At 39.8% G+C, this 13,447-nt stretch overlaps 1 protein-coding gene across 10 annotated transcripts in view; it reads right to left on the reverse strand.

Moving 5' to 3' along the window:
* Positions 1–13,447, reverse strand: part of LOC124405513 (glutamate receptor ionotropic, kainate 2) — an 88,208-nt gene that overhangs the window by 40,191 nt on the left and 34,570 nt on the right. For all 10 annotated transcript variants that reach the window (XM_046880479.1, XM_046880470.1, XM_046880461.1 and 7 more), the window contains exon 3: positions 3,752–3,913. In XM_046880479.1, coding sequence (XP_046736435.1) covers positions 3,752–3,913 — 162 coding nt within the window. The remainder of the gene's footprint in view (positions 1–3,751; positions 3,914–13,447) is intronic.

Below are 13,447 nucleotides of genomic sequence, written 5' to 3' on the forward strand. Positions count from 1 at the left end.
AAATGAGACTCCGAGCACTCAGCGTATTAACTAAAGTCACGCACAATTAGCCACCAACCACCAGATTCTGCAGTAACGGCTGCCTCGTGGACCAAACGTGTATATATATGTATATATATATATAGGTATGCATAATTTTACGACCCCGGAAAGTCCCAGTTTCGCGTTTCCGACAATCTCGGGACTCTAATCATTCCGGTTCTTTCAACCAACGACCGAACAACCCCGCGGTATCGTTAATTATTTTCCCCTGGCGGTTATGACGCTCGTTTTTTTTTTATTCACCATTTCGCATGCACTGTTTCCAAAAATTTCAAAAACGTCAAGTACGTACTTCGGTGATTTATATTTGCGGTCAAAAAGATTTTTCTCACCCTTTATCGAATATGATCGGACACTGATTTTTTAAATCTGTCAATAATTCGAACCAGAGTGAAGTGCACTTTGGAAGCGTTGAAATACTGTCGAGTTTTTTTTTAACTATTCCTTTTTGGATCCTTTTTTTATTGCTGTATCGAAAGTTTCGCTTGGCTAAAGTCGAGAGCTTGGATTCGAAGGAATAGTAAATTTCACGCTTTTCTTGGACGTGTAATATTAATATTTAATGATAATAAATTAATCAATATATAAGGCAGGTATGTATAAGTATTCGAAAGCTCTCTGTTCAGCTCTTGACGGGAGCAGAATCCACAAAGCTTTTCCGCGAGGTTGAATGTAGGTAAAAGTGAAACCCCCGATGGCGGCTTAAAAGAATCCTGCATTTCCGCACGCTACCCTTCGTTATATTTCGATCCGATGCTTATATTATCTCCACCCATCCGACACATCGAGTTATTGGTCGAATTTTATAAAAATCAATAAGGGAACTCGGGTTACGAGTAGGTTATAAAAAACACTTTCGTCCCACGTATATACACATACACACGTCGACAGGAAACACTATAAAACCGGCGATAAATTCGGAGATAGTAAATAAAGTACTAAACAAACAATTATATGATGAAATGGCAAAATTCCCCGAGATTCAGACGTCTACAATAATGAGTCATAAAAATTATAATCATGCCTGTAATAATATCTCTTCGAAATCGATCACCAATAGCGAAGGTAAATTTGCTAAAAAATATCGTTGCTAATAAGACGTTCGTAAAAAATTATACATATATATTAATATTTTTTTTATTAAAATGACGAGAACGAAAAAAAATTCTGTAAAAGTTTGCGCTTCGAATATTAGTTCTTCATCATCTTGAACAATATTTTCACGTTGACTAACGAAAAAATAAATATCCATTTTTTTTTTTATCCAGCCTAATATGATGTATATGTATATGTATTATCTCTATAGATATAATGAATAGATGTAAACCATAGGTGCGGTGAAACTTAGCACTCTACTTGGAGCAATAACGAGGTTACGGTCGTATAGCTATAGCAACTGGTATCGTGCAGGGGTTCGCGCCACGCGCTCATATTACACCGAAGTACTGGGTTAATTTAACGATAATTATGCATCGTCTATATAATAATGATAGAATAATTACGGCTTCGTATGTACTATACAGGGGGTGAAGAGGGGTGGTGGATATTGCGTTTCCCCGTATGATATACGGTGAATTATGTACAGTGTTTAAGAAAGAATCGACTCTGTTTAACGATGAGAAGTAGTTTTTTTCCTTGGAATCATCGAAATATGCAACCTGTGTAGAGTTTTTTTCTCGATAAAATGAGTAAACGAGGATGGATGAAGGAAGGAAGTGAAAGAAAAAAAAAGGCAATAAAATATTGAAGAGGCTCCATGAATAAAATCAGGATTTCGCTCTGAGGCGTGTCAGGACCACTCAAATCTTGCTCACGTATTTCCCTCTGCTGGCGCGGGTTTTTGTACGTTTTAAAGAAAAAATCGAGGGTGAATTAAACCCCGAGCGAACCAGGACTGCTCTTGTTTACTTATTTTTACTTCGTTTTACTTTTTATCATCTCGAAATCCGCGCGAATATTGCAGACGAAAGAACGGATGTGTGGGGGTGGGAATAAATCTGGTCTCCAGGATCCTGTCGGGACGAATCTGGAATTATCCTCGTTTTACTCCTGCTGCAGATTTTCTCTCCTCGAAATCAGGTGCTCGGGTGTATCATCTTGCTATTTATCGTTTCTTTGAGCCGCAATAAAATTATCCCCAAGCTGGCAATTTCGAATCGGTTATAAAACTTTCGAGGCAAAAAGAAGCGAAGAAAAAGGGGCGTTAAGGAGAAACCGGTGGATAAAAGTCGTTAGTCCGAAACTCGGTGAGAGATAAAAAGAAAAAAAAAAAAGAAGAAAAATAAGCGATTCGGTTTATAAGGTGATAATTAATTTTTTAAACGAAATTGTAATTAATTTTTTTCTGGCTCAATCTTACCCGCCTCGTCTTAGGAAAATTCGCTTTTCATTTGACGTGAGATAATCAAGAATGGATTCACCCTTTCTTCTCTTACTTTTATTCAAATCGTTTTCACTCTTCGACACGGTCCTTTTCGTCCCTTGAAATTCCGGGTTGAAACCGTTGAACTTTTCCCGCTTAATGATATTCGTCAGAGAAGCGGTTGGGCATTTATTATTCTTTATAACAACCACGATCGCTGTTGTTAACCGAGGACATCCCGCAAGCCCAGCCTTACGGCTTTTTATCGCCGTTATTCCTGCCCGTTATAGCCCGAGGGTCCGTTTTATACATTCCCTTATTGCGAATATGGGGCAGCGACGCGGTTTGTTACATTTTAGTTTATTATTATTCCCTCGCAAACGTGCACGCATACACACACGATCGTAGTTTCGAGTCCTGAACAGGCTCGACAGCCTTTCACCCCGAAGTGAAAAACGTCATGAACCTTTCTTCGCCCCTTTTCAAGCACCTATAATTACCTTCGAATAGCGTCAAGTGCAGGGACGAGCTTCAGTGAGTTTTTCCACAACGTCAGGTTTCGTTATTACAGTATACCTGAAGAAATCGTTCGCAATTAGCTTGACAAATATCTCGCGATTTATTCTAACGCCGGGGAAATAGTTGTCCGCAATTTAGTTCACCCTGTAACCGTCGGCCCTGTAATTGACCGTTACTACTGCGCCCCTGATGTTCCTCAATTTTTAACTCAGTCAAAGATTATGCGTTCTCGTAATTCTTACTTTCACAACAATTTGTCTGTCTGTTTCCTCTCAGTTGGTATATAATGCGAAAACAGTCCTTGCAGTGGTATATAATTTAAGTGAAAAATACATCAGCTTGCGAAGTTTTTGTCGGTAGAAAATTGAGGCGAAATTGTTTCCGCGCACCTTGTTGTTGGTTTATTATTTTATTTGTTCATTTATTTATTTTTGTTGTACTTTCCATCCAGGCGAGTATCTCTAACCAAACAACTATTGTTAATTATATCATTTCTCTCGCGCAATTCATGCATAGAAATTGATAATCTCATACCTCGAGTATATAGTTAATAAAAGAGAAGAGAGAAAAATAACTTTGCTTCCGAGAGAGGGACTTTCAACATCGTTGGGGGTTTGAACAGCAGTTTAACTAACTTGTGGAGTAATTAGTAGCCGAGCTTAGCGACTGACGTGCCGCCATCTTGCAGCCCCGTGGCATCGGGATTTCAAGATCTTGGCGGTTTTGCCTCCGACCATTTATAATTTCCCAGTTAAAGATTTTTGTAAGATTCGAGTGATCACGTGACCGACTTTTTCGATAAATCGATTCGAGACAGGACTGACTTACCCTTCTTGCTGGTACGGAATGAGTCGTCCTTCGGGACGTATTGGATGTCATAAACCAGCGTCGTGTTCGGCAGGACACTTTTGTCCTTGTTGATCCTGTAGACAGCGTATTTGAACGCCAGCTCCGACGGGCTGTCCTTTTGGTCCTCGGTGAAAATCGCACCTGTAACAGTGAAACTCGCATTAGTAAAATGAAAATGACGAAATCCTTGCGAAAAAATCCCTCGCGGTGAAACAGGATTCCCTGGGGGAAGTGATAACCCTTCGTGGTCCGAAGCCGAGGGCAAGACTTTTACGGAGAGAGAGAGTTTTAATTGAATAAAATTAGCAATTACCAATGAATGTACTCCAACAATTTTCGGGCTGCTGCTGCTGTTCATGCCCCTTGTTACGTAGATATCTACCCTGCGGCCAGTAGACTGTGAATTGATAATTGATTTCCACCCCTGACTTCGCTCCTTAATTTTAAGACGAAGAAAAGAAATAAAGAAGCGAGAAAAATTTGACCAAATTGGATGAGATGAGTGAAAAAGAAATGAGAAATTGCGAGGATAAAGTGACTCGGTTTTAGTTTCCAGCCCTGAACGAGTTGATTCGCATTTGGACCCCTACAGGTAATCATGTCCAACCGGAAATGAGGGAGGAAACGTACAAGGAGCGGGATAATCGGGGAACGAGCTAAGAGTGAGACTATTTGTGCGAGGAAATCGCGATTGTATTGGTGCAGGGTTGAATTCCTAGAGTATTTCTGCAGCCCTTAGAAGAAGGTGAAATCGATTCGTCTAAATTCGCGTTCCCCTCGAGCTTCGGAGAGTCCAGAATGTGGAAATAGGGAGGAAGAAAAACAACATAATTCTCTGCCCTCGAACAATTACTTTATCGTTATGCGAGTGGTCGGCTATACTGCAGCTATTGGTCTAATTTATTTATTGCATTTTTGTTTACTCCGTATCCTTATCCCGTTTCCTATCTCTCTCGAGAATTGCGTGGACTCGTTATTTACCTCGCGCGATATCCCGACAATTTATTTTTCTCATCACCCTAGATTTTTTTCATAGAAAACTCCAGCAGACTCGTTATCACCTCAAAAGTTTATCCAGTTCCGAGTACTTCGAAATTCCATTTCCTACAGGGACGACGAGTCCAAGAGAAAAGGCGAGTCATTATAATGATGAACTTTTGCACAGTTTGTCGGGGATTTCGAAAGTGGATATTCCGATGCACATAGGCAAAATATGGTTGCCGGTGAGTTCGCGAACTGCACAGCGAGAGAAATAGACGTTTCCACGAGTAATTCGATGTTATAATGGTCGGTAATACTCTACGGTGAATTCCCATCTCGGCTTTCGTACAAGTAAAATGCAAATAAACCTTAATGGAAAATGTAGCTGTGAAAATGGATTCAGAGTTGTACTAACATAAATATATATATGTATATAAATTTACGTAGAGTAATTCGTGAACTTGCACGTCAGGTGTTGAAAAAAAAAAAAAAACCTCACGAATCACGTATTTTTCCTCAAAAGAAAAACAGTGTAAAAAATGTAGAGGAGAAAAAAAATAAAAAATAACAAGAATAACGTAACGTTCGTCACGTCTTTGACACAGCTGTTTGACATCTGTAAACGTGTGTCTGTGTGTGTGTAAAAATATTTGACTCACCGCCAATTGAGGCAAAAATCGTGAGCACTTCGCGAACCTCGAGTGTAAAAAATATGCAAAAAGCGGTATAATCGTTGTAGCTTTGAGAGCTTGTAAACCCGCGTCGTTAATGACCCCAGAGAGAGAGAGAGATAGATAGAGAGAGAGAGTGGCATCGATCTATCCATCGTTAAGGGAAAGTGGCTTTGTGAGGCTGGAGAAGCAGGACTGCCCGCAGTTACTTAATAATTACACTCTCTGCAAAGCTAACGCGGTAATTGAATTTGCATGAAAACTGACTTTCCTCTCGGCCCTCGAGGTTCGCCGAGGCCGAGGCTGCAGGTCGCAAACGACGACCTGTAAAATTCCGCCGTCTATTTCTCTCTTTCTCTCTCTTCACCGTCAATAAGATTCTTAATTGGGTTTAATGAAACCGAGTCACGTCCTCGACCGATAATCGCCTCTTCTCTGCCATTTGTACTTTCGGCTAGGCTCCTGTTTTTCGTTGTTATTCGTATATTCGAGCACCGAAATACCACGGATCAATGCCTCGTGGAACCTTAAGCCAAGTCGACCTGATCACAGTTGGAGTTTTTACCTCTGCCGGAAAATTATTAAAACGTTTTTTATTTTTTTTTTATTTATTTTTTTTATCCACTCGATGCGACAAGAATCCAAGTCTGAATATAAAAATGTACTCGACTTCGAAGTAATGTTCTTCTTGACTAATAATTCGTAAAACTTTCAGGTATCACAACACGTTTAACTGATTTTCTTAACGAATTAAAAAATTTTCTTCTCAAATTTGAAAATCTTACAAGTATATATTATAGATGAAAGGTCGCCTGGCTTAAACGATACATTCTCTAAGACTCGCTGTAACAAACCGGAAGCAACTTCTGAGAAGAAAGGCTTTTTTTCCCAAGCTTTCCTAACAACCCCATAACTTGAAGCTGCGTCTCTCTAACACATGTCCATGTATATATGTGTGTATACTCTCGAGTCGTAAATTTTATATATGATGTAGCAGGCATACGTAAAACAAAGATCTCGGTTCAAAATAGGTAGGTATGTAGATGCTGAGAGAGATAACGCAGTAAAATTCTTCGCTTGGGTCGATTTTTGGCAAAGTAAAAGCAGAAAAATGATGATTGGGAGACTTTTTTTTGTTAAATAGCTTGCAAAGTCGTTATATATATTTATGTATATAGACGTCCGGGTGATCAATGAAGGAGAAAAAAAAAAGAAGTAGAAAAAAAAAATCATTCAATGAATGAAAAAAATAACCAAAAGAAGAAGACTAAGACGAAGGAAAGAATAAAGATCCAACGTTTTCTACGCTTGAATTTCCACCGTCGTTTTCCGTCTAACGGTCCACGTCGGATTGCCTCGTTCTAGAAAACAATCTGGGGATAATGGTCAGTGGATTTCGCGGTGTCGTAGGCGTATCAACGTATACGTATACACACTGCGATCCACGCACTTCATCACGGCTGCATTTCGTTCCGGGAACATTTCCTGGGATTACAATTCGGCGATTGATACGAGCGCGTGCGTAAAAAACGAAGCAATCGGGGAGAAAATGTAGTTTTCGGAGAAAATAGTTCAACCTGAAACCCGATGGTTTTTCTTCCCTTAATTTTTTCAGAACAATAATCATTCAGTCAAGCTAACGAGAAATAAATAAATGAATGCATCTACATGACGTAAAAAAATTTCACCTCATATACACTCCATGAATCGGGAAAATCGTAACAATATCATCAAGACGTGAGGTTGAGAATAAATACCTAATTAATATGGAGACAAATTTCTGTCACGCGTTGGAAATGGAATTTCATTTTTTTCCAAAATCGATATAGATACAACGAAGCGATAAGCGTCAGAAATTTTTTTACATTTCCTTCCACATGGTGATAACACCAAATGCAAATGTCACTCCCTTCGTTTAGCCAATTTTTTTTTTCTTGTATTCCGCGAGAGAAGAGAAACCGAAAGAGAGAGAAACGATCGGCGAGTCGCAGCCGGAAGTGCTACATGCAAGTCTGGTCGCTACTTTGCCTCCCTTGTTTACGTCGTCGTATCTCAATTTTACTGCCCGCGAGAAAGAGGGGTGAAAGGGGTGAAAGTGGGGCGTCGCAAACCGGGATGATAAGAGCCGCCGTAGCATCTCGATTCGCATGGCTGCAAGCGTCTGGAGGAAAGTGAAAAGGGAAAAGAAAAAGAAAAAGAAGGGATGGGAGGAGGGATGAGACCTCGAAAGATTAGGAAAGCACCGGTGCTAAGTCGAGCTCATACGATTCGAAGAGTGCTTTTCTTTTCTCGCTTTACCGACATCCACTCGACTCTCCATTCGCATTACCGAATCGCTCGATCCCACCCTCCAAACGGACTGAAAAACGCTCGCGATCATCTCTCGGTCCATTTCGTTCACATAAATCAGAAACGCGGTCAGGTATTCACCGCATTTTGTCCGTCGCGATAAAATGGGCACGAAATCACCGCTAATGAGCATCACGCCGAAGCTGCGAAATGAAAGAAACAGGGTAGAAAAAAAAAAAAGTTACCCAATTTTTTGAGCTTCCAATTTTCTAGGGATGTTCCAGTTCGATGTGGCTTAAACCAATAAAAAAAAAAAAATAAAAATACAAAAAAAAACTATATTTCCATTCTTTCGTAATCGTGCAGTTGCGTAATTATTATTGATATCCTGATATATTGAATTCGTGAAATGGGAAAAAATTCCATCGACAGGATATTGGCCGGAATTAGCGGATATACTATATGGGAGCTTTTCGTCCGTCTGCATGCCGGATAAAATACAGGATGATTCAGATTAGTACGTGTATAATACATGAACGTGGAAGAGGCGAATATACGATTAATGATACGCGTCAGTGGCTGCCTAAGCGACTGTGACGTAATCGTTTCGCTGGCCGATTAAGCATAAATTTGCGTTAGCCAAATCGATCGGCAAAATCTAATAGGTGCGGGTTGAGGAACGAGCTTCGTCCCAAAATTCTGGCTGTAATCAAGTATATATTGTGGGCTAAAAAACAGGAAGCGCACAAAAATTTTGTGAATCGCAACATTTTTTCGTCACAAATTATTTACCTCCGAAAAACCTAGAAACGCGTGAAATTTCTCCGCTCGAGATTCAAAGCGTTTTATGAGCAGCGGCTGCTTTAACCTGTACGGCTCGTCGAGGGCCCACATTTTCCGCTTTCTCTTTTTCACCCCGCCTCGATTAGAGACGATTAGGGTAGATTAGGGTCGACTTGAGAGTAACGAGGCATCGCACTCATCGCGCGGAATTCTGACGGGAATTCATCTGCTTTGTCCAGGTTGAAAATTTTTACACCCGATATTCAAGAGCTCCAGATTTTAGCCTGGTGAAAAATTTTTGCAAGGAAAAAATGCTGGACCAAAACGCAAAAAAAAAAAAAATCGACACTGAACACGAGTTTAGAAAAAAATTCTACTAAAGTAGATAGACAATTCAATATTCAATAATCTTCTTTTTAGTTACTTAATCCTTGCAGACGTTGTTATAATTTATTTATTAAAAAATAAAAAATAAACAAACACTAATAATAATATCAAGTAACGAAGTTATCGTTTATTTGTTATTCGACAAGCGTTTACTGGCTAATAATCGTTCATGTTACGCGCACGTTATGTGTCTGGATTTCTCGGTAAGCGTTCGATCTCTTGTCAAAGCCGTGAGCTTTGCAGGTGTATCCTAATCCCTTCAAACAGTAGATAATTGCTGCGGTACATCGGTAAACTTCCAAAGTGTGTATAATACAGAGGGTTCAAGTTCGGATCTCGGGGGTTCGGTAAGCTTGGGCAACGTAAGCCGCGTGCGGGGGTTGAATTTTGTTCGAAGTATCGACGCGTGACGAGCGGGTAAAACTTTTGAGACAAGAAGACAAACAAAAAGAGAAAAGAATTTTTAAGCAACAAAATCAAAGCAGCGTTCTTCGAGGGGTGAAAACGCTCCGATTACTTAATCAGCCTGCGACTTTCTCTCTCTCTCACTTTCCGGCAAGTTTCTTATCACACCTGAAGACGGGGCGATGTTTGGAGATACTTTGGGCTATTAGCTTCCGGTTAATTACTCGGTTTCCTAATTTTAAGTTTCATCTAATTAGCCGCTCTCCGTCTGAGGCTTTCAAACCGCCACGACGAACGTCAACAGGCCGGTCATTTCTGGGGAGCTGGCTCTCGTAATTAGCCCCGATAAACCGCGGATCCTGCTCTGACGGTTAATGTAACGGGAAACTGTGATTGAAACATCCCAGGCCTGAGATGAACTCCTTTGTGCGTCGCCTGTTTCCTCCGGGAATTCTAGCCAGCCGAGGCTCGTCATCAACTCGTCTGCTGGTCCTTATACATATTTTGGTATTTCGGTCTGAAAAGCCAACGTTTCCTCCTCCTTTCATTCTCTATGCATATACAAGTATCCACATTCAGACCTTCGACGCGTAAAATTCCCATTAATTAATAATTAACAAGAGAGCAGGACAATCAGTACGAGATTCGTACAAATTTTCAACGTAACTAAAATAAAAGCAAAAAATTTCTTTCGCTTTACTGGTGAAAAATATCTTTTCTATTTTAAGATCTTATTTAAACGACGGCTTTTTGATACGTTGAAGATGTCGACCGTCCAGGTCTACCCGACAAAAGTAAGTTATATGTATATCCGTCGATTCGTAGGTTGACTCGCTTTCCTTTTTTTTCTTACTTTCATTTTAGTGTCTTTTTGCCTTTTTACTTTATCCGGAAACCCCGAACCTGCCAATAACACGGATACCGCAAACGCGGGGCTTCGGGAAAGATTAATGGTGGTATAAAAAAAAAGAACAAGAATAGAAAAAAAACGAACAAAAAAACAAAACCAAAAAAAAAAAAGAACAGAGAACAAACCACAGTTTCAGCCGCTCTCGTAGCGGAAAAAAATTATTGTTTTTTCGTTGCACGCATGCATTATTAGGTCTCGTTCGAACATTTTGCTCATTGGCTTATGTATGTAATGTATGTATGTACTACACCGGAAAAATCTGTGAGAGCTGGGAGGAAACAAGAATGAAAAACAAAAGGCATAAAAAACAAACAACAACGGGATGATAAATAATGAAAGTTTTTTTTTTTTTTTTCTTTCCGTTTTGTTGTTTCAATTTTGTATCCTGTACGGAGACAAATAAAAAAAATTAATCTAATCCAGTGTGCACCTATTACATATGTATGTATACTCGCATATATCAACAGCGTATGCATATCACCTAGCGCTTTATGTACAATATATAGGTATATATGGATGTATACATACGTAGATGTATAGTCGTTCCGCGTAAAATTTCATTTATATTCAATTTAGGTGGATATTATAGGTATATGTTGCCACCATTACGATTTCGCTCTCGTCTTATTACATACAATATATATATATATCTGTATATATATATACATAACTTCAACGGCGTTTGTATAGTTAGCTTGTATTAAATACGAAGTGCAATTTATGACGGGATTACATTCATAACTGGCAAAGCGTTCCATTACTTCGGATTATGCTCGGATCTCCTGTCGGATGAACGACGTCTCAATTATTTCCCGAAAATTCGTTACTCCCCTCCCCGCGCACCCCCGCCCATCACTCGTATCTCTTTTTTCATCCCTCTCGAAAAATGGATGAAACGAAAAAGAAGCAAAACAGCTTAAGAAAAATCCCTCCCCTATCTTTGCATGTTGAAAAAAAATTATACCCGATATACGTTTACGAATTTTCAGCTAAACATGTGGGTATACTATTCCCTTATGGCTTATCGCATACCCTCGTGTAAACATATTATAGACGTGAAATGACACGAAACTGAAGCGAAATGAAACTGGTTTCTCGCAGAGTATTCGCCTGCGAATTCGGTTTGATCCGAAACCGGATGAAACGTGGCGAAAGGCTGCAAGAGCAACGCGAATGCAGGGGGTTGAATCGCGATTTTGAAAATGAGTGGACGCGCGTATATATAAGCTATGTGCACTGGTATATAGACACATTTATGTACCTATACATATATCTAAGCGATATATCAATTAGGACGGTTCGGACAATGAGCGCGCATCCATCTCTCGTCCTGGGGAACGGGAAAAACAATAAAGAACAATAAATGGATCGCGTCTCGTAACTTTAACTCCCCAAAGCTCCATCCCTCGCACGTCCAATATCGTTTGATCGAGTCGAGTTGAGTCGAGCCGAGTTCAACCCGCTCCCGGCTTTCGATCGAACCAAATAAATTAGAACCTGACTCTCGCTGTCCACGTATCACCCAATTTTACTCGGACGATCTCTCTTGAAGGGATGAAAGTCTTTTGCTGTTTTTCAAAACAAGAAAGAAAAAAACAAACAAACAAACAAACAAACAAACTAACAATTCTTAGATAAATTCACGCGGATGAAAACTTTTCCCTTATGTGCATGTTTGTGTAAACGTTGTGCAAATTTCACCCTTAGGAGTACAGAAGCCATATGTATAGTTTGACGATAGCGAGTTTAAGGGTGGTTTGCAGCTTTTGGCCAAGCAAACGAATTTACGACGGTGACCATTCTCGGCTTCTTCTACTTCGTCCCAGAAAGAAACGTTTATCTTTTTTGGGGGGTGCTGAGTTACGGCTGCGATTCGCACGGGGTCATCTTTGCCCCATGAAACCTGCTAGCTGATTGTATTCATCGCGATGGCTGTTCCCGCCGGTCATGGAATCGTTTCACGTTTTTTTCCGAAGGAGAAGTTTTTTCGCCTGCGATTTGGAGACACGTGTAAAGTTTGGGGTAGAAAATTCATGCATACATATTTGTCGTTGCTACGTCAAGTGTCGAGCAGGCAATCATCGAGTTTGACAGCCTGGATTTCGACAGTTTTATTCCGCCACATTCATGTGTAGGTACGTCATATCCTGGGAAAAAATCAGCAAAAAGCAGCGTTTCGTTCCCCTTGCGGCAAAAAAAAAAAAAAAATATCCATATTGTATAATATGGTTTGTATTTTGTTATACGATCGACTGCCGATCCGAATGATTTTTAATTCATTCATTATACGGGACTTATTGATTTACCAAGTTTTCATCGAGATTTGCTGAACTATAAGATTGCAGAGAAATTGAGACTGGATATTCATGGAGATATTGAAAAACTAATTACACGAATGTCGAGTTAATTAATCGACGAACTTTTCCGTTACTGTAGACTTAAACTCACAATTCTTCTTCAACATTTATAGCGAATGGTGCAAGTTTATAATTAATTCAGATCAGCGATTCTTCGAATAAATCTGACGATTCGAAGATACTAGAAAATTACGGATATGGAGCGAGGAGATAGAAGAGCATAAAGAGACGTGTACCGACTTAATATTGTATTCGTGAAAAATCGTGGGCGTAATCGGAGTCGGAAAATTGCCAGCGAATTTCCAGAAATGGATCTTGGATGGTTTGCAATCAGTTACAGCCTGTTTGGCAAATATAGAACAGTAGCCACCAATAATCACGTTAGTTCCAATGGCTGTGGAAGGCAGAAAGTGTATATAAGAAATTATGAATAGTCATTGCAGCAGGGGGATAGATAGTAGAATATATGTATATAAGCCAGTACCAAGCTCCGGGAAACTTGGAAGTTGGTGAAACTTTTGCCCGGAAACTTTCTATCTTTCCCCCTCTTTCTTCCACTTCCCGATTCTCTTCCAAGGATCGCGCGAATACCGTCAGATAAACTTAATTACGTCTCAATTATATATAACATCCCCTTGCACTAGACCAAAATAAGAATCGAGAGAATCTTAATTCTCGTAGAGATGCGAATAAAAAATAAAGAAACAAAGTTTCTCGAGTTCCCTTGTAATCGAAATTCAGCCGGCCGCGTTGAAAAGTTTTTTGTCGTCTATAAAAGCATTTAAAAAAAATTGACAAAAATGTTGGAATTTGCGTCAACATCCGTTCTTCGAATCTTTACTTTACCACGGAAATATTTGAATGAAATAATTACCGGCTTGCAAAATGGCTT

Source organism: Diprion similis, chromosome 1 (genome assembly GCF_021155765.1).
Source record: "Diprion similis isolate iyDipSimi1 chromosome 1, iyDipSimi1.1, whole genome shotgun sequence".
Classification (NCBI taxonomy): Eukaryota; Metazoa; Arthropoda; class Insecta; order Hymenoptera; family Diprionidae; genus Diprion; species Diprion similis.